This window comes from Pleurotus ostreatus, assembly GCF_014466165.1.
Source record: "Pleurotus ostreatus strain PC9 chromosome Unknown scaffold_6, whole genome shotgun sequence".
NCBI lineage: Eukaryota > Fungi > Basidiomycota > Agaricomycetes > Agaricales > Pleurotaceae > Pleurotus > Pleurotus ostreatus.
The window spans coordinates 2,299,918-2,318,843 of NW_023503161.1; the positions used below are offsets into that span (position 1 = coordinate 2,299,918).

The 18,926-nt window shown below is 53.5% G+C and overlaps 7 protein-coding genes across 7 annotated transcripts; 6 read left to right on the forward strand and 1 right to left on the reverse strand.

Annotated features, from left to right (window-relative positions):
* Nucleotides 1-1,854: 1,854 nt before the first annotated feature.
* On the forward strand, nt 1,855-2,498 carry PC9H_008944 (uncharacterized protein; the record flags this gene model as incomplete). Its single annotated transcript, XM_036778451.1, has 3 exons — nt 1,855-1,869; nt 1,929-2,130; nt 2,182-2,498. The coding sequence occupies 3 exons, from the start codon at nt 1,855-1,857 to the stop codon at nt 2,496-2,498; spliced, it is 534 nt and encodes a 177-aa protein (XP_036629879.1).
* Nucleotides 2,499-3,877: 1,379 nt separating this feature from the next.
* On the forward strand, nt 3,878-5,827 carry PC9H_008945 (uncharacterized protein; the record flags this gene model as incomplete). Its single annotated transcript, XM_036778452.1, has 8 exons — nt 3,878-3,909; nt 3,960-4,347; nt 4,390-4,434; nt 4,498-4,560; nt 4,610-4,781; nt 4,831-4,982; nt 5,031-5,390; nt 5,453-5,827. The coding sequence occupies 8 exons, from the start codon at nt 3,878-3,880 to the stop codon at nt 5,825-5,827; spliced, it is 1,587 nt and encodes a 528-aa protein (XP_036629880.1).
* Nucleotides 5,828-5,950: 123 nt separating this feature from the next.
* PC9H_008946 (uncharacterized protein) lies at nt 5,951-6,889 on the forward strand (the record flags this gene model as incomplete). Its single annotated transcript, XM_036778453.1, has 1 exon — nt 5,951-6,889. The coding sequence occupies one exon, from the start codon at nt 5,951-5,953 to the stop codon at nt 6,887-6,889; it is 939 nt and encodes a 312-aa protein (XP_036629881.1).
* Nucleotides 6,890-7,627: 738 nt separating this feature from the next.
* On the forward strand, nt 7,628-10,537 carry PC9H_008947 (uncharacterized protein; the record flags this gene model as incomplete). The annotated part of the gene is made up of 7 exons (XM_036778454.1): nt 7,628-7,834; nt 7,889-7,917; nt 7,968-8,095; nt 8,169-8,276; nt 8,350-8,445; nt 8,758-8,903; nt 9,632-10,537. The coding sequence occupies 7 exons, from the start codon at nt 7,628-7,630 to the stop codon at nt 10,535-10,537; spliced, it is 1,620 nt and encodes a 539-aa protein (XP_036629882.1).
* A 563-nt stretch (nt 10,538-11,100) lies between these two features.
* Nucleotides 11,101-15,485, forward strand: PC9H_008948 (uncharacterized protein; the record flags this gene model as incomplete). Its single annotated transcript, XM_036778455.1, has 15 exons — nt 11,101-11,235; nt 11,291-11,411; nt 11,487-11,703; nt 11,769-11,854; nt 11,899-12,262; nt 12,319-12,367; nt 12,419-12,518; nt 12,570-12,738; nt 13,088-13,183; nt 13,340-13,423; nt 13,568-13,660; nt 13,716-13,809; nt 13,861-14,325; nt 14,377-14,586; nt 14,643-15,485. The coding sequence occupies 15 exons, from the start codon at nt 11,101-11,103 to the stop codon at nt 15,483-15,485; spliced, it is 3,126 nt and encodes a 1,041-aa protein (XP_036629883.1).
* Nucleotides 15,486-15,771: 286 nt separating this feature from the next.
* Nucleotides 15,772-16,825, reverse strand: PC9H_008949 (uncharacterized protein; the record flags this gene model as incomplete). The annotated part of the gene is made up of 3 exons (XM_036778456.1): nt 15,772-16,129; nt 16,182-16,662; nt 16,714-16,825. 3 exons carry the CDS (start codon nt 16,823-16,825, stop codon nt 15,772-15,774), a joined length of 951 nt encoding a protein of 316 aa, XP_036629884.1.
* A 981-nt stretch (nt 16,826-17,806) lies between these two features.
* LTN1 (listerin E3 ubiquitin protein ligase 1) lies at nt 17,807-18,926 on the forward strand (the record flags this gene model as incomplete). The annotated part of the gene is made up of 3 exons (XM_036778457.1): nt 17,807-18,197; nt 18,253-18,676; nt 18,731-18,926. 3 exons carry the CDS (start codon nt 17,807-17,809, stop codon nt 18,924-18,926), a joined length of 1,011 nt encoding a protein of 336 aa, XP_036629885.1.

The following is an 18,926-nucleotide window of genomic DNA, read 5'->3' on the forward strand; positions in this document are numbered from 1 at the left end:
GATGCGGGGGGGATCAGAGGAGAGGGGAGAGATTGGGAGTGGAGAGATGTGGAGTAGTTAGTTAGCAGTACAGTGCTTGGGTCGTCGAGTCGTTCGAGCCGTGGAGATGTGGGATGGCACGAGCGAGAGGGAACGAGGACGTGACGCGGTGAGTGGTGGAAGGGCGAGGTTGAATGTAGCTTGCAGTAGCCATTGGGTGTTGTAGGTGCCATGTTGAATAGATGACAGCGTCGAAGTACCATGAGTGACGTATGTTGGGTAGAGAGGCAGAAGGCATGGGTAACTTTCCTTCGCGTTCGTGTTTGGCGAGTGGCATCAGCGTTGAACGAGGGGTAATGATGAGGGTGACCCTGCACTCCAGCGCACCAGCAGAGCGCGTAAGATGTGTTCGAGAGGGAGTTCGCAGAGTTCGGGAGAGAGTGATCATGTGCCTGGTGATCCCAGTCATCCTGATATCCATGTCTGGACTGTTCCCTCCACCACGTCGTCGGTGTGATGAATTTGAACAGGATCTAGGTCACCGAGTAGGGGTTCCATAACAAGGGGAGTAGGAACCAGATCTATGCAAGGGCTGTCACGGCAGCGAGGTCGATCACTATAGGAAAGGTCTCCCTTAACCCCTTGACACTGGTGCATAAGTCGAGGGATGGGAGCGAGGCAAACGTGAACAACTGCCTGGACAACTACGTTGGTGACTTTGACCCAGGGTTACTAAGATCAGCGTCATGGCAGGTCGAGCAGACACAGCAGTAAAAGATTGGGTTCGCACAACAAGAGGGGCATGTTCACGTCGATGGGAGAGAAGCGAGAGTGCAAGGATGCCCACAACCATTGGGTGACTGCGACCTAAAACTACAATCACAGTAGGTCACTGGGAAATCATGGTAGGCCGATCCCCGCTAATCCCCAGGAGGGAACTACCCCAGAGGATACTGCACGAGCCAGTATAGTCTTAAAAAGGTAAAAGTACTTGAGTAGAGGTATTTGAGATCCGGCGGTAGAAGGATAAGGGATTGAGTCGGAAGGTCAGGCAGATCTCCCAGGGAGTTCGTGCGCGTAAACCTGAATCTAACTCCTTTCTCTTCGGGAAACTCTGTTCTCCAGACAAATAACACAGCTCAGACCTGTCAAGGCCAAGAGCTCGTCCTTTGTCCACAGAACGGATCCTTTGAGAGGGAAATCGATTTCTTTGAGGGGGGCTTCAAGTTCCCCATCTTGGGGAAGAGACCGTAAGACTGTATATGCAAGATAAGTGCTACTCTGAAAAAGACGAAGTGCCTAACATACCCCCGAGACTCAATCCTTTACCTCTTCCACGTACCAGCTCCAAAGAAGTAGAAAGGAAAGGAAGGCAGAAACCTCTCTGGGTCACGTCACTTGTGGCGAACTTGATAGCGTCAACAACAAGTCTTTCCGTCATCTCCCAACTGTGGAGGACGTTCATGACAGGTGCTGGAAGAAGACCAAGGAAAAGGAAAAGGGAGACTCGGAAGAAGCAAATTCCTAGAAAATAAGTAAGCCACTCGCAGAATTTGGAAGCACGTGACGGGCGCTAAGGCGCCTTTAAGTTCAAGTTTCATAACGATAGGAGTGCGCGATAAGAAAAGTGTGAAGGAGACTTACTCCCCCAGGTTGGACCTTGCTTGACCCTGGAACACTGGCCAACTTCGAAAAGAGAATGAGGTTTACCTCTTTCTCCAAGGAACTACGGGGATTTTACGTCGCTTTTTTTACTTGGAAACTACCGACGCCGCATGTTTGGTACTAGAGCGTTGCGAGGCCTCGCTCTCGCCACTTTTCCTTGAAGTCTCCAGAGGGCTACTCCCTTTTGACTCGGTAGTTTTGGCTTCCTCAATGGTTGTTACGATGGTAAGACTTGGTGCTCTTCTTCACCTTTGATCGTACTGGCTTATAGTAACAGTTACCAGTCATCGCACACACATGCCAAAGGTGTATTCCATGGTGATATTCACCCAGGCAACATCCTACTGACCTCGACCGGCCCAAAAATGATTGATTTTGGTTCATCCCGTTTCATGGAGAATACCGGCAAAACCGCCTTTAACTACAGTGATACCTACGACTACTCTCTTTATTTCGCTGGTGCGAGGCGCCTTGCTTCTAGTACCCGTAAGTCTCTCATGCTTGTCCTGCGCAGATCTTGCACTTACGAAAATGCAGCCACCGACTGTGATGACATCACAAGTTTCTCCCACATGGTCGTGTACATCGCCCGTGGACTTCGGATGCCTTGGGACCAGAGGTTCTGGGAGATCACAGGGAGGGATCTCAGCCTGGATATGACACTATCTGAGCTCATCGCGATGAAGAATAGTTTCTCGTCCTCAGAGCTATGCGAAGGCCTTCCAAGCCTCTTTGAATCCTTCCTTGCTGCAGCCCTCGGAAGCACCACAATGAACTACGACTACAACCATTGGTGGAACGAGTTCAACAAGTTCGCTGGGAATAGAACCTGGTCCCGTCCTGAAAGTTCTTGAATCATGGTGAATTGTAATGAAAACAGACATGTTTGTTCTCTTTTGTATATTGTATACTGTCCTGTATTTGTGCGCTCAGGTACCCAGTTGTAATCATGTGTTGATTACCTTCGTCTTATGGTGGAACACACCTATTTGGACAGTGGCTACCAGACCATGATAGGCTGCTTGTGTGTTTGTCCTTCCTTGCTCGACAAACGGCTCTTTCGGACTCAACAGAAAGTGATCGACCTCAGGCCACGTGTGCCACGTCGAGCCTGCTCAGGACCCCGGACAATACCAGCTATACCCAGGCGTGGGAACGGACACCAAAGGACCTCGCCAGGCCGTTAGGCCTGGCCGAAAACGGACATTTGGCACTTGAAATGGGCCAAAATCCCGGACGGAAAACGCGGACACTCAAGCACTTCGGCGGTGGAAGCCTACCCACTTGTCAAGACATCGAGAGAGATTTAGAGGATTTTTCTGAGGCATTTCCCCTAGTGTTGAATCGTAGACCCCGTACCATAGTGACATGACAAATGACAAATCATAGTGCAATCCTCGAGTCCTCCAATATTGCCGCCGTGTCGAACATTGGACTACAGGTCTACGAGGGCGCATACTCGGCAATCTTCAGCCCTATCACCGAAACCACAGTAGCATGGCAGACCAACCATTTTATCTTCACGCCATCCTTGGCTTTTCTTCAACTCCTCCACAATGAACCTACTCCATCCAGTGTTGCGGGCCCGGGATGCCTGCACATTTCCCAACAGGACCTCGATACCTTTCTCTACCTTAGCCGGGGGTTCACAAGTATCGAAAATGCGATGATCTTGTCCCGCAAATGCGAAGGGGCGGAGAAGAAGTAATACTTTTATTATATACTAATTATATGCTACCTATGGTGTCTGTAGAGCCTATAGAAGGCCTCCTACGCCCTCCAGACCTTTTTTTAGCCGTCCAGAGGCCTGTTCTGCCGTTCAGACGTATTGAGAGCAAAATTTTGAGGCCTGTTCGCCGTTTCGGACATTTTGGGACCCGTTTTGGGCCTAACGGATTTCGAGGACATTTCACGTTGATATAATCGATGCCTCCCCGAAATAGGACGCCAACGCGCCGAAGGTGCTCGAAAAAAATAGGACATGGGGACCATCCGCTTAGACAGGCTTTCACGCTCATTGTCCGGGGTCCTGCCTGCTCTCGTGTCTTGGAAAAGGTGCGGTCACGCTCGTAGAATGTCTGGGGCCAGGGGATGAGAACGAAGCTCGCTGAGAGCTTCGTTCGAGGTTGTCTCAGTTGAGTCTCATCCCTTCCGCTCACTCGTTCAACCTGCACCTTGCTTGTCACCTTCTCATCGCCCCGTCACCCATCACTGGAGTGCTAAGGATTGAAGAATGGCCCGGTCTTTTGTCGCCGCTGATCAATGGTACGTCTCATTCATTATGATAACGAGGCAATTACTTAGGGTGAGACCAGCGTTCTTGAGTCGATGACCCATGCACAGCTATACGAACTCGTTCGCAAACACCTGAACAAATGGCCGAAGAAATCATTCAGCAGAAGCCGCCTCAGCAAGAAGGACTTGTGGACCGAACTCCTCAACCCCCCCAACGGTTTCAAGACAGACATGCCACTGCCGGCCGCCCCAGTGCTGGTTGCCATTCCCGCACCTGCGCCCACATCGATTGTCATTCCCGCACCACCCCCGATAGTGATCCCTGCACCTGCTCCAGTGACGATTCCCGCACAAGTACCTCATCCAGCTGCCGCCGTTGTTGCAGCCCCGATTGCTGTGCCTCCCATGCCGACACCCCGGGCAGCCCCCCAAGCACCTCCTCAGGCTCCAATCGTTGCGGCTTCAATCGTTGCCGGTGCAGCAGCGACCTCGGTAGCTCAAGCACACTAGCAAGCTATCAACCAACCTGTTCCCTCGAACATCCCTTTGCAATCTGTGAGTCTTCAGCACCCTTTCGTGGTTCCAAGATATTGATAGTGTCTGGACCCCGGAAATCAGACATTCCCGGTTTCTGCGCCCTCAAACCTCACATCTGGAAGTGCTGACAACTCTCGCAAGCGCGTGAGTACCCTTACTCTCCCTCCTGTTTGATGTCTCAAACCCCCTCCAGTCCATTAGACCCTACATTGTTGACAATCGCCCTAACGGCTCGGAGAACATGATTCAGCAGATTGAAGTAGCAATGATAGATCGTGAAGGTTGCGCACCTGGCGAATGGCGCGCAGACGCTTTGGAAGTATTTCAACAGCTTCAAGTTAGCAACGCCGCCATTACAGGACGAGGTAAGCATGCCCGATCTACCGCCTTCTGGTCTGACATTCAGTTTTATAGGTCAAATCAAGGTTGGCTATGTTAACAGCCATGACCCCGACTTCGTGTGGTGGTTTCTGCGCGGCGATCTTTACTACCTCCTCCTGTCCACTCCCGACCCCAATCGGCTCATTGTTTCCTCGGACTCAAAGCTTCAGCTTCGCATCAGCACCGTACTTTTGCCATCCATGCTAGAACATTCTCGCTCTAACCTCAAGTAGGATTCTCCCGTAAACGTTCAACCAAAGAAGAATTTGCGGAAAAAAGTCTCGCCGAAGAAGAGTGTTCAACATGAAGGTATCATTTACGCTCAGTTGTTTCAAGCAAACATTATAACCATGCACCACCGAGCAGATCTTCCTACAATCTTACCAGAACAGCAGAGTCTTGCCTCACCAAAACCCCACCAAGACATTGATTGGCTCAAGGACGTTCTCAAGGAGCGAGACGGGTTTACCGATTTCATGCGCAATCGCGGCCACCGCCTTGACACTCCGGCACTTGTCGCTCATTGGGCTTTTGCTGCCAGCGTTGTCGATGATTACCACCACAAGCCCAGCGGTGTTCCAGGTCCTTCGATGGTATGGTAATAGATGGTAATCCCTTAACGACCATTTGTGTATGCTTAGCCGCCCCCTTGCAGGGCCGGCCCCGACTGATCACCAAAGTTGATATCCAGCGTGCTCTTGGTGTTCGAGAAACATGGCTTTCGCAAGCAATCAAGGCGACCAGCATTATACGGGTTCACGGTGAAAACGGAATTCATCCCCACCCGGATATTATAGCGAAACTCTCCGAATCAGGAGGCGGGTCTCAACGTCATAGGAAGGCGTACATTTGCTTGGTGGTGTTAACATCGACACCCGAGTCCAATGAACGAGTACGCACAATATTATATTTTGTGGAACCTCAAGATTTTAATGCTGATACTCTCAAGGTCGAAGTGCTTATGGATCGAGTAGCTCGCGATACCTGGTTTCAACGGGGTTGGACTTTGCAGGAGCTCGTAGCGCCTTGAGCAGTGAAGTTCTATTGGGGGGACTGGATGCCAGTGACGTCCGACCCTTGCGACATCCTCCGTGTCTCGGACGAGGATATCGACGAAGACCCTAACTAAAAACACAGCCCTTATGCCACCAAGATGCGTAATTTCAAGAAAGGCCAAATCAAGGAGGCACTCAATCCAGTGACGCTAGACCTGTTGGCCAGCGCAGCAGGCGAGTATCCCCGGTGTCACTTTTCTATGCTCACACTGATCTGTCCTCTAGGCATTGATATTGAGTCACTGAACGACTACCAGCCAGGTCCTGGGAATGCCCGAAAGGTATTTCAGTGGATATATAGCCGAAGAGCCTCCCGGCCGGAGGATATTGCATACCTCTTGGGTTTGTTGAGCGTGCAGATCCCCATAGTGCATGGCGAGGGACGGAGCCGAGCATTCTACCGCCTACAGCTTGAGTGTTCCACGCAGACAGACGACAGGGATCTGTTCATATGGGGAAGTAGACGGCGGTCTCAATGGAACGCCATGTTTGCTGAAGGTCCTGCAGCCTTTGTCAAACAACAAGGGGGCGGGGCATCTTCAACCCGAGAGAGAAAGCCTTCATGTTCAAAGACTGTTCCATCGGAAGGGCAGCGGGGATCCTTCATTCACTTTCACCAATCACGGCCTTCGCATATCCCTAGTATCTCATTGATCAACTCCCAAGCGGGCCAGAGCCTATTTCAATGGGATAGCTACCTCGATGTGCCTCAGGGTGTCATATACGACAAGTGGAGGGTTGGGACCCTAGGAACAATTGAAAGTCCTCTTGCGCCCAGGGCGCCGAAGAAGACACTGAAGATGATGATGATGATGAAGGATATGACGAATATGGTGGATGAGACAATTCTGTTGCGAAGGGACCACAGCAGACAATACCTTCCTTTGCGATCCTCTTGCAAAAAGCTTCGAGTTCATCCTCGAGATGTTAGTCCCTACCTGCCAAAATTGGCTCCCACGGTTGGACCAAACCTGGCCCAAACCTACTCCAAACCGACAGTTTGGTCTGCTGTACCAGGGGGTTTGCGAGTGGGTTAGGACCTTCCTGTCACATTATTATGTCAGCGTTAATATACCTGGTGGCACCTTGTATCAACTGCATTATCTATCCCCTCCAATAAACAGTACTAGAGCTTGTGGTGCTTATTTATTAATGAATGTTAGTGGTAAGATAGCAGGACGAAGAAGTGAAAAAAGGACAATCTGTGGCTCGAACCCACAACCTTTCCGTGCTAAAAAGTAGTACTCAAGCGCGCAAACCGCTAAACCAACGTGCCACATGATAAACTCTTTTGGACTAGTATATCACCTACTGAGCCGGGATACTTCAGGTCGCCGACAAGAAATACAAGAAATACCGAAAGCAGAAGTTTGCATGTATTTACTTTGTATCTATTGCCGCTTTCCCACCATAATGTCTGTGACTTATTTGTGACGATTCCCAAGCGCCCGGAGCAGACTCCAGCGCTAGGTTTTGTCAAGTTCAATGTCCGCCAACCCCAGGCCCGAGGGACTGACATCTCGACGAGCAGACCGGGCCCTAAAAGTACCGTATTATAGAAGATAGAAACTTGGCTGGTGTCACGCTCAGCCGTGCAAGCCGAGTCGGAGACCAAATGTTTCTCCGTCTGAGTCCCAACCATTCCCAGGCCTTCCTGCGTGATTGCCAAGTCGGAGTACACCACTGTGATGTGACATCTGTGACGATACGAAGTGGTGGTGTGAAGCGTTAGTATCTTCAAGAGGCCTCCTTGTTCTCAGTACAAGAAAGCTTGCATGAAGGCCCGAAAGTCGAAGAAGTTAGCTGCCAGTCCAGATCAAGAATATGTTGTTGGCGAGTGTTCTACATCCTCTTTCTTAGGCAAGGAAAGCTCATCTTTTCACTCAGACAAGATCATAGGCGCAATGCTCTGTGGGCCATTGGAGAAGAGCGATGATACTCAAACCTTGGTTTTCTGGTCAAAGTGGATTTACTATGTTCAAGTCAGTCGATTGAGCTCTACCCGTTAACATGTTCTTTGGTGACGTGCTATCTAGTGGCAAGAGTGTTCCAAGGAAAATTACACGTGAGGGGCATTGCTCTTTCTCAAAAAGAGCCCTTCTGATCACCTCACAGCTGGGAGCCTATCGGCAGCTTCGAAGCACGCAACAAAAAGGAGGATGACTCCTTCTTTATCCAGGATTTCTGGCAAGCTATCAAATCCTCAGGCCACGCCAAAGTTGGAGAAAAGGTTTGGCTCAATGGTATAATCCCAGACTCCTCGTCGTCCTCAATGGCACATGCTTACTGACTTTGTCACCTTTTGATCGCATTCAGAGGAAGAGAAGGATCCAGCCTCAGACGGACTTCGGGAGCAAAAGGGAGCCGGGAGCACGCCGGAACCTGGAGGGTCCAGCAAAAAAGCCAAGCGCCGCAAGCTCAATGGTATAATCCTAGGCTCCTCGTCGTCCTCAATGGCACATGCTTACTGACTTTGTCACCTTTTGATCGCATTCAGAGGAAGAGAAGGATCCAACCTCAGACGGACTTCGGGAGCAAAAGGGAGCCAGGAGCACGCCAGAACCTGGAGGGTCCAGCAAAAAAGCCAAGCGCCGTAAGCCTGGACCTGGAAGAGATAGCTCTGATTGCATAACCGTTGTGAGTCGCATCTACTCAAGAGATTTCATGAGGCTTGAAAAGATACAAATACATGTAGTACAAGAATCAAGCAGCTCCGCTTCCCAAACGGCCCTGACTTCAAAACGCCCTCTCGTAATAGAGTTTGAGAAAGTGTATCCAGTACCTGAGTACGATGGCAGATGGCAGATGCGACGAGTAATATGTAGCCAATGATCAAACGTTCAATGCTGCTCCACTGCAGATCTTGGATTTAGAAACCCTGAAGGTGCTTTACGACGTTATTCAGCAGCTCTGCGGCAGCTCCTGGAATCATGGCAAGTAACGAGTGAAGACTACATGTTTGCAGCTTATCGCAGGCGCACACCGACTCCCCCGCTCCTCGATTCACTCCTAATCGACTACGCGACTGCGGATGAACCTGCTACGCTAGGAGTACGTAACGGTCTTTGATGGAAAATGATGGTACATAAGTATCACCAAAATTTCAATCTTCCAGCACACGGCCAGCACTTGGGGACTATAGTGATCAAGTTCTGTTGCGACGATTGTGATGTACGGACCGTACTGCCTCGAAGTATAAAGTCTTCGACTTCCCTCCCCCTCCTCCACCTCCCTCAAGCTGCGGCCAAGACACAATTACCGAGCGCAGAAGACAGATGTCAACATTACCGAACTTGTTGCAGAGGGTGAGAGTAGAATAATCCCTGGCCGTTATTCACCGCCATGACCTCGCAGAATCACCAAGCCCGGAATTCCAAGTACGACGCGACTTGCATCCCTCATCGAGTCGAGTTTCTGGCTAATATTCGTGTAGGCCCTCGGCAGTTTGTTTCAGGCCTTGATATTCGGCCATACGGTGGCGCAGCTAGGTGCGTTTATTCTTCTCCACAATGTCTTAGTATTTCCTGCAGTCCAGTATTGCGAGGGGTTCCCTCGTGACAGGCTTGCACGGAAGGCTTTAGGTCCGTCAGCCGTTCCGAGTATACTGCCACGATCGCGATTATTAACCTTAATACACCAGCTTGGGCGTCTTTCCTAGTATCGCTTTTGGTTACCATCTTGGGCATGTACAACACAGCCTCAGGGTCCGGTCACCGCCGACCAATTCCATTCGACGGCGACTTTCTTCGCTAACTTTCCGTACGAGCACCCCCCTGTAGGAATCCTCCGCTTCAGAGCTCCTAGGCCACTCGACGAAACTATCAGGGACTCTGCGCACGCTCCTATGTCTAATGCGCACGGCTGCAGCGCCCCTTGCATTCAGCAGCCCCAGCGAGGCCTCGATCCTCGAAGCATCTTGCATACACTATGGGCTTCGGGGATATCGGCGACGGCAGGCAATCGGCGCCCAGCCCTCCAAAGCCTACCATCCCGACTCGAACACCTCATATCCATATCATACGCGGAACGCAGATGGCGTACTCTATCTACAATATTTGCGATGCCAGACCTCCGTTCTCCACGCCATCGATGTTGAACGCCCTCGACGGCGAGTCCTTGAGTCCGTGTCCTTGGGTACTTGCACTCGAGTAGGTCAACGATACCCGATGCTGAAGGCAAGGGCGAGGTCCGGGTACGGGGCGCGGAAAACGCATCTCATGAGTCCCCGCAGGCCCTATCGCAGGCGCCCCAAAGGCAGCACCGTTATATGTGTCCAGCTTCAAGGTGTCACAGTTAACGGCGTCCAATTCCAGCACATTCATGCGCAGACCTCCCTCGTGAGTCGTGTAGCTTCGCGACTCGTGGATGCATGGGAGGCGACGCCTTCTGCTCGCTCGCGGGGATCCCTCAACTACTGCACCTCTATTGTCTCCTTATCGTGCTTGGAGAACCGGCGAGGACAACACTTCCTACCCCACGATGGGCCCAAAGCTCAGACGCCCAAACGCGGCTCGCAGCGCAAGCCTGCTACATCTACATACCGCAGCGCCTGCTTCCCTGCTCTCCTCCTGCACACGCCACACGAGAGTACTGGGTGCTGGGTGTTCACGATTCCCAGGCATCCCGCAATCCGTCGCAAGTATCAGCAGCAACCGCCACATTCCGACGAAATTCGAGCAATTTGAGCGTCGATCTTTCGAAAATTTGACCTGGCGCTCTAGCATCTACAAGAACGACACGCAACTTTGTCAAGATCTTGCTGTGGAGCGGCGCCTAAAGCCCGTAACACACGTCGAGGGGAAGTCCATAGCCATAAGGAGACATCCTGTGTGTTCACCCGTGCTCACCGTCTTATTTCAACCCAGTGACAATGTCTCTTGGGCACTGGGAAGCAAGATACCTGATGCTGGGAAGCCGAGCCGTAACATAACCGACATTCTCACCTTATACACGCACCTTGTCCACGATCGCCTCATCCAGCTGGATATTCTCTCGCCTTTCCTCCCAGTATGGAGCACCCGACTTCTGGAGATGGCGTGAACAGCCTTCACAGTCTACGACGTCGTCGTCCTTTCTCTCGCGATCACCCATTGATAGGGCATTCGCTTCAAGGACATGATTCGTGGCCATGAGGCCAGGGCCAGGGGCCTGGGGCCGCATGAATACGTCCAAATATATGTTTCGCGTTCCCATCCTCCTTCTCGTTATCGACGGCGTGGGTTGCCCGAAGCGTTCTCCTCCCCTTCCAATGACAATCGTCGCTCTTTCAGCTCTGCTCGCCTTGTTGCTGCACCCAAACGCCCGCGTCAATGCCCAGGGCAACCTAGCAACGTTCCCAGCTACGCCTCTCGCCTCCAAGCATTTTGCCTATCCCACAGGCCTCGTGAGTGAACGCTTTCCCCGCGATTCCGAGATGATGCTCAGCAAAAGGGACTCAGCCCTACCAAGCCGACTCCGAACAACTCATACGCGGAACGCAGACGGGGTACAGCATCTGCAACTCAACAACGGGGAGCCAGAACTCGTTATGCCAGACCTCGTTCCTCAACGCCCTCGATGGTGAGCACCTCTGCATGACTCGACCGTAATCCCGCTGCTCACACAGCCACTCCCTGCGCTGTACGCGTTTTGCAGACTTCTGCTTATGGGCCCCAATAAACCCCAACTCGACTATCCCGGACACCGAGGGCGAGGAAGTCGCGTGGTGCACGAAACCCGGGCGCGGCACGCGTCTCATCCCTGCCGGCGCGCTCAAAGGCGTCCAGTTCATGCCGGCTTTATCGACCAGAGCCTCATCAACATCCAAACCGGCGATTTCGGTGGCGAGCTCGACCCACACGGTGCTGATCTGGTGAGTATCCTACTGCCTATCCGTTGCTTCCTTGGCGCGGTACTGATGTTTGTTTTCTTTTACAGCGTGGCAATCCGCTCGGCGGGCTGGTCTACTCCACTGCGTGGTCTGGGAAGAACGACACGTTCACGCAGGTCATTGAATGGCACAAGTACGTCTTCTGGATTCACCAGCACGCTCTGACGCGTCACGCAGCTTCATGGGCGGCGACGCCTTCTGCTTCAAAGTCTGCGACCCCTCGCGCCCCAACGCCGCCAACTTCTGCCAGCCGCGGTGACGGCAGCGGGTGTACAAAAGTTGGAATATCTGGTGTACAAACAAGGTCAACGGAAGCATTACCATTTTCATCTGTCTCTAAGTTTGCCATCCACACCATTGCTTCAGCGTCGACGTTGAAGCCCCCATCCAAACACGCGGATCCGACCTTGGATTTATGTGCCCCCATTCGTCCTCTGCATCGAAATACGTTCAGCATCTTCGTTTTCTTCTCCGCTGCTCCCCGTGCGGCCGCTTCGACATTTGAGGCGTATTTCGAGGCGTGTTCCTCTCCTCCAGCAAGGTCAGATCTTGTATCCACGGAGAGGATTTGCGCGTTCGCTCATATACCCTTCACAGCAGCGTGTCTTCGCCCCTCACGGGTGTCTTCGCTACGAGACTTGAAACTGTGTGTTACGACGCACTCTTCCCTTGTCGCTAACCGCGCTTATGGACGAAGGCTCCTTATCTCATGCCGCCGCTGTTTGCACGTCTATGTTTAGGTATTCGGGTCGTGGAGGAGGCTGGGGACCCGCGACGTGGCAGCTACAGGCAGACAAGTGCGTTTCGCCCATTGTTTTTGTCTGATATCTCGCTAACCATCTTTGCAGTTCCTGTGGTACAGGAGATGCGCTCTCTAGTAAAGGCGCTGCCTAGGACACTACGTTTGTCACAATCCACGATGGATATGCACCCCACTCGCCCTCGTATCGCTGTCTCAGCCACTCTCGTCGGACTACCCGCGCGCAACGAAACGATAAACGGGAGATCCGTTGTAAGGTGTGCCTGGTGCGGCACGTCTCCTCAACACGCGTGCACCTCCCAGTGGAGAGCCTATGATGCCTCATTCTCACTCCTGTGTCACTGCATGCCCCGCAATTGTGTGTATGACCATTCTATAACCATTCTCCCTGATTGCGATATGCCTCCGTGAATCCAAATCGCGCAAGTCGCTCGACCTAGATGCGTCAGAACGCATACGCGTCGGCGAGTCAGAATCGAAGGCACGAGATCCGTAAACGAAAGCGAAACCCAGAAACGGGGTAGGCAAAACGAGGCGTAGGGAAGAAACGGGGCGGATAGCAAACGAAAACAAGGAACGCACATCAAACGTGCACACCGAACGCAGGGACAGACGGTGCCGGAGAATAGACACATCACGATGGAATGGGGCAGAGACGGAATGCGAACGAACGGGATACGGGATACGAGATATGAACAGGAGGTACGCACCCACTGTGTTTTCGTTTTCGTTTTCGTGGGTCGAGCGTTGACGTTTGCGCTGGCGCTGGCGCTGCGTTCGCGTGTTGCAATACTACTAGTGATGTGGAGGAGGTGTACTCTACGCAGCATGACAGTGCTTAGCATGGCGCTTATCCAGAGGCGTGTTGCTGCGCCAGCATCAGCGCGACCGTGCGGGAATGAGGCGGTGGGAGAGACGTCACCGAAGCAGCAAAATTGCGAGGTCAGCTCATGCGTCTTCCAGCACAGCTCACCCACTCACCTGCGTTTTGCGTCACCAGAACGTCTCCACCTGGTTGAAAATCAATACTTACGGGCGCTTGTTGTTTCGGAATACCCACATCCCCTAACCCCTCGGCCCTAACAGACCCATGAATACGAATATCAGCCAGGACATTGCCTCCCTGTCTCTACAGGACGCGACCCCACTGTCGCTTATACATGAACCCCTACAGCCAGGGTAAGCCTCTCTCCACGCCCGCATGCCAGACATCTAATGACCAATATTGCCTTAGTCTTGCGGCCACCTTCATATCGGTTGCAAACTCTTTGGGTTTGGCCCGACTGCCGTGGTTTTCGCCACCGGACCTCCTTGATATAAGCCATACTGTAAGTACAGCTTTACCATCCACCACCACTCTCTTCCTCACATTCTGAAAGAATGATTGCCGTCGCAAGCTGCTGGAGAGGCAGCTTTTCCAATGCCCCCGGGAAGTAGGGGCTTGGGTTACGGACCCATACCGCGAAGACAATAGAACGTCCTTGGTCTTGTGTTCCATCTTGACCCAAACGCTTTTGGCTTTCAAGGAGGGAGACGCTGCGATCGACAGATACCCATGCGACACTCTCCATCTGGAAAACGGATGCATCAAGTTCTCTGGCGGTCTCACTGACACTATAACTAAACTCTATGATTGGCCGTCCGCTGTGCTAGACAAGGCCCTCCGTGCAATGGAAACCGAGCGAAAGAACCAGCATAAGGGGTCTATGGAGAGCATACCTAAAGGCGACGACTCTGTTTCGAATTTATTCTCGATCTTCAATAAATACAAGAAACGAGGCCTTTATGCCAAAATCCTTGCCAATATCGTCATTGCTGCGATGGGACTTCGATATTCGATGGACGTAAGTAATCGACTTGGCTATCCATTAACCCTTTAACCGTGAACCCCTTAGGGAGTGGACCTTCCCGAGTACTGGGATGAAACTGCCAATATTCCAGGCCTCAACCCCAACGATATACTGGAATACAAGCCCCAGTACGGCACGTCTGGACCACGCATCATTTTACTACCGATCCACCTCGCAGTCGCCCTAACCCCCCTTGTTCTTATCATGACGAAGGACTTGATGGGAAAAAGTGTCTCGAGACATTGGCCCCTGTTGGTAAGTGCCCATCCAAACTAATATCTCCCTTCCTGAATGTAATGCAACCGCGACAGATGTGGAGGTCCCTGGGCTCTGCAAGGCCCCAGCAGCTTGCCGCATACGAAGATGTCATATGGAGGACCGTATATGCCATCGCCACACGCCCGAGCGAAGTAGAGTCTTCCATGAGGCATATGTTCGACCAACTCAAAGAAATGGCGCACTTTGAGCCCACCATCAAGGACAACGATTTCGGCCTCTCTGACGACTCTACAACATTCTTCGCCCAACTCACACCACTCATCCACTCTTCCACGGCATCGGTGGACAGTCTACTATCGTCGAAACCTGGACCATCCAAACCCCGTCCCACTGTCTCTCCTGGTGTCCACAAGGACCCATCGTCGCATGATAGCATTGCTGCCCAACGGCAAGACAAGCCACCGGAAGATATGAACGCCAAAGACAACAACGACCAAGCACCCGACGGCGACCAGGACGAATGTGGAAGCAGGAGCCCGCCTCCAGGAGCTGATACCCCAATGCAAGTCGATGGCCCTGCTGCCGGACCATCAGGCGATCAAGACAACGGCGGTGACAGCTCCGATGGTGACGTCCAGAGGAATGATACCCTCGGTCCTCTACAGGACACCCACTCCAGCGACAACACAGACAAGGCACCGCGGCGCGTGAACTTACCTCCGGATGTCGAACGTTCAATGATCTCCACTGGCGCGATCTCCCTGCTACCATACGCGTACCTGTCCATCTGTATGGGGCTGATGTTGAGTGTTGTGAAAGACGCGCTGGCTCTTGCGATGCCCGAATATCTTCTCGCCCCATCTCACCAACCGCCACTTCCACCCACCACCTACGCCTCTACCTCCCAACGGTGCCATAGCAGGATGAGGGGGTGAATTGCGGACGATGACATTACGCCGTGCCGTCGAAGACGAAGCGCTACGGCCCCAAACAATCGCGCGCTTGAGGCGCCACCACCACCCCGCACCAGTCGAAGGTGGAACTGCAAAAGCGAACGTGCACGCTCATATTGGTTTGATGGTTCACAAGCGTTGGCGGTTATTTTAGGTGATATTTACTTAGGATTGCAATCCCGAGTTCATGTAAAGAACGTCACGAATGTACTTGATCTATCCCAGTAACCTAGGCAACGTAATCGGCGTTGAAACTTTTTTCAACTGACTACTTTCCTTCCTCCGCAAGCTTGAGCAGAAGCCCATCCGTAAATAGCGTAAAAACATGGCAAACTCCCGTCGTTTTCAACCCACAGTGGATAAGCCGTCGTGCCTGCACACCCAAGACCTGACCTCGACGGACGGCGATACGAGTTGGTGGCTGGGGGGAGCAAAAATCACCGCCGGTAAACTCTCCGACGGGAACAACCCAAGCAATGCTGCCGCCGCGGTCATCATTCCGGTCTACATGCCAATGCTCGCTGGACCCAACTTTGATGGCCACCGTGAAAAAAGCGCCGCCAAAGTCCAGCCATGGCATTGCCGCTAACTCTTGACTAAGTTCTCTGCGCACACGGTCATAGGCCCTTCATAGAAGTGATGAGCAGGAAGCAACGGGATTACAATGGAAGACCTCACGTTGTTTGACGTGCCCATTGGGCCGGATAGTGCTCCATTAGCAACGCTCCAAGCTTGGGAGCCACGTCCTCCTGCAAAATCCTTAGGATTTTGGCAATCACATCCAGCACCGGTGGCTCTTGGTCGATCGTGTCGCGTGAGACACGGGGATGAGCAGCGTAAGTCTCCCAAATCCCCAGATGAAGCGCCGACGTCGCAGACCGATTGGCCTCGCGGTGGTGGATTTTGGGCCCCAACGAATCAAGCTTGCGGCAGGCATTTTCCAGACGAAATGCTGTGGTACGGCTGATGACGTTGCTAATTCGCATAGCAAGAGGGTTTCCAGTTGTATCCTCAGCGAAGAAAAGGCGGTGGTTTGAGTCGGCAGGTTGCAAGTTCTCCGCGTTCAATCCAGGGAAGTTGCGTGCGATAACACGATTGAGCCTTTCGGCGTTGGACGGCAGGCGTGTGGCCAGGTCGTTGAACTGGATATGCTGGCGTTCTAAAGTCTGGCTCAACAGGGCCGTAAGTGGCAAAGTTAACGCCCACTCACCTGTGTTGGCCTCTAATCCTTTCAACGCCTTTGCACGGCTTGCAGAGGCGAGATACTTCGCAAGGTGAGCATCTTTGGAAGCCTTACTGCGGGCTTTCCGGGACCTGGTCATGACGATTGGTTTGAAGGTTTGTGCGCGAGACACTGAGTGAGTATACACACTTACGTAAATGGCTGCTCCTGACACGTATCCATGCGGAACCACCACGCTTCGTCTCACCTTCCTCCACACCCCAAGAACGCCCGTCGGAGGAGATGGGCTGTGAGTATTTGCTTGCGCCCTCTCCGAACTCCCGACTACTTTTCGCCAGAATCGAGTTTTCGCTCGTACACAAGAGGGCGAAAGGAACGGAGAGAAGGGGCGCGCGCACGCAGTTGGACAGTCTTGGAGTAACCGTGAGTCTCAGCAACGCACGTCAATTTGTCCAACTGAACCGTCGTCGACCCGGCCAGCTACCCTATCTCAAACGCCGAGATTGTCCTCAAATACGAGACCCGGGACGTCCATATATCTATCCACCTCGATGGCCAGCACAAGCTCTCCTCTATCCACTCACTCCCCCCATCCTCAACACACGCCGTCCCGCTTCCCCCTGCCCCGCCTCTCCCTCCTCGCACACCCGAATCCCCCCCGCGCCTCGCAATCGCCGGCTCCGCTCCCGCGAAGCCTGTCCGGCCGTCAAGACTCGCAGTCCAAGTCCAAGTCCAAGTCGAAGAAGCGGGAGACGAAAGAGAGGAGGGAGATGAGGGAGAATCACGCAGAGTCGACAGCTAAAGTGCAGGAGGACGAGGCATAGGAGGGCATGGGCGCAGTCAGGACGAGGAAGGTGCAGGCGTTGACCAGGAAGGAGGAGGAGGGGGGGTCCATGGCGATGGCGATGGGCCTCGCAATGCGCAGATGTGGATGCGGGGGCCCAGGTGCAAACAGCGGCATCGTCCCCGCCGCGGCGGAAATCGGCGAAGCAGCGCACGGCGGCTGCGAGTGTAGTCGCTCGCGTGGATTTGTTTGCGCTTGTGATTCGGGGAGGGTGTCGGCGACGGAACGACTTTGCTTTGCGAATCGTGACTCGATGTTGGCATCGACGCTCATCCAATGGTCAAGGGCAATCTCAAATCGTCAGCATCGTCCACTACAAGGAGGAAACATGCAAAGAAGGCGCTTGGCCCACCCGATCAGCCCGATACGTCCAACAGGGATAAGAAACCCAAGGCAAAGGAGAAGGGCAAGGGGAAGAGGGAGGCGCGGGTGAAGATGTACATCCCGCCGACGAAGCCAGGGCCGGCGCAGCCTGATCCCCTGGACGCGATGGGGCTGGCGCATTGGCTTCCGCCTGAGCTGCTCGTTGTGCTGCAGAGTCTGGGCAAGAAGGCGGAGGTGACGAAAGTGCACGCGCTGGAGGATCTGCAGGCCCACTGGGTCAAGCGCTGTGTCAACGATGACGCTGTGCTGTATGCCGTGACGGATATGCTTCCCGTATGGGTGCGTTACGTTGCAAAGTCATGCTCCTGTGGTGACCACTGAATCGCCCGCACATGCAGATGCACCACATCCCAACGCTGTTTGCCTACCGCCGGGCGCATCCGCCTCCTCGCAGCCTCCATCCACGCATCCTTCCTCGCAATCGCCCCCCCTCAACACCCACATCTCCGCCTTCCTCGCCGACACCGCCCCCACCCCGCAGCTCGAGGCCATCCTCGGCACATGGTGTCTCGCCGCGCACGACATCGACAAAGCCGTCGCGCTGTCGCAGAAGATCCTCGACGCGCGGCTCGACCTCATCCGGCTGCGCCAGACGCACCCGCACCCGCGCCTCACGCTCCCGCTCGCAGACCAGAAGCTCGTCGACCAGGTCGCCGAGATGCAGGCCCTAAATGACGACCTCGAGGCCGCGCAGCGCCACATGCACACCGTCAAGGAATGCATCAGGGCCAGTGCGAGCGCGGCGGAGCGGCTGCGCATGGAGTGCGCAAGATCAGGGATAGGGCGGCGGCGGATACACACTAGGCTTCCTTGTAGATCGGCGCATGTCTCAAAGCGCAACGCCGCTATACGGACATCACACCATCTACTATCACGTTTGCTGTGCGGCGCCTCGTCTTGGGCAGTATTTCTTCCTCCAGGACGTCCCTCCCCCGCTACTATCCGTCCCCTCCTCGCGCCACTCGCCTCGGCCTCGATGCGCGTACATGGTAGTCGAATATCCGTCTGGTAG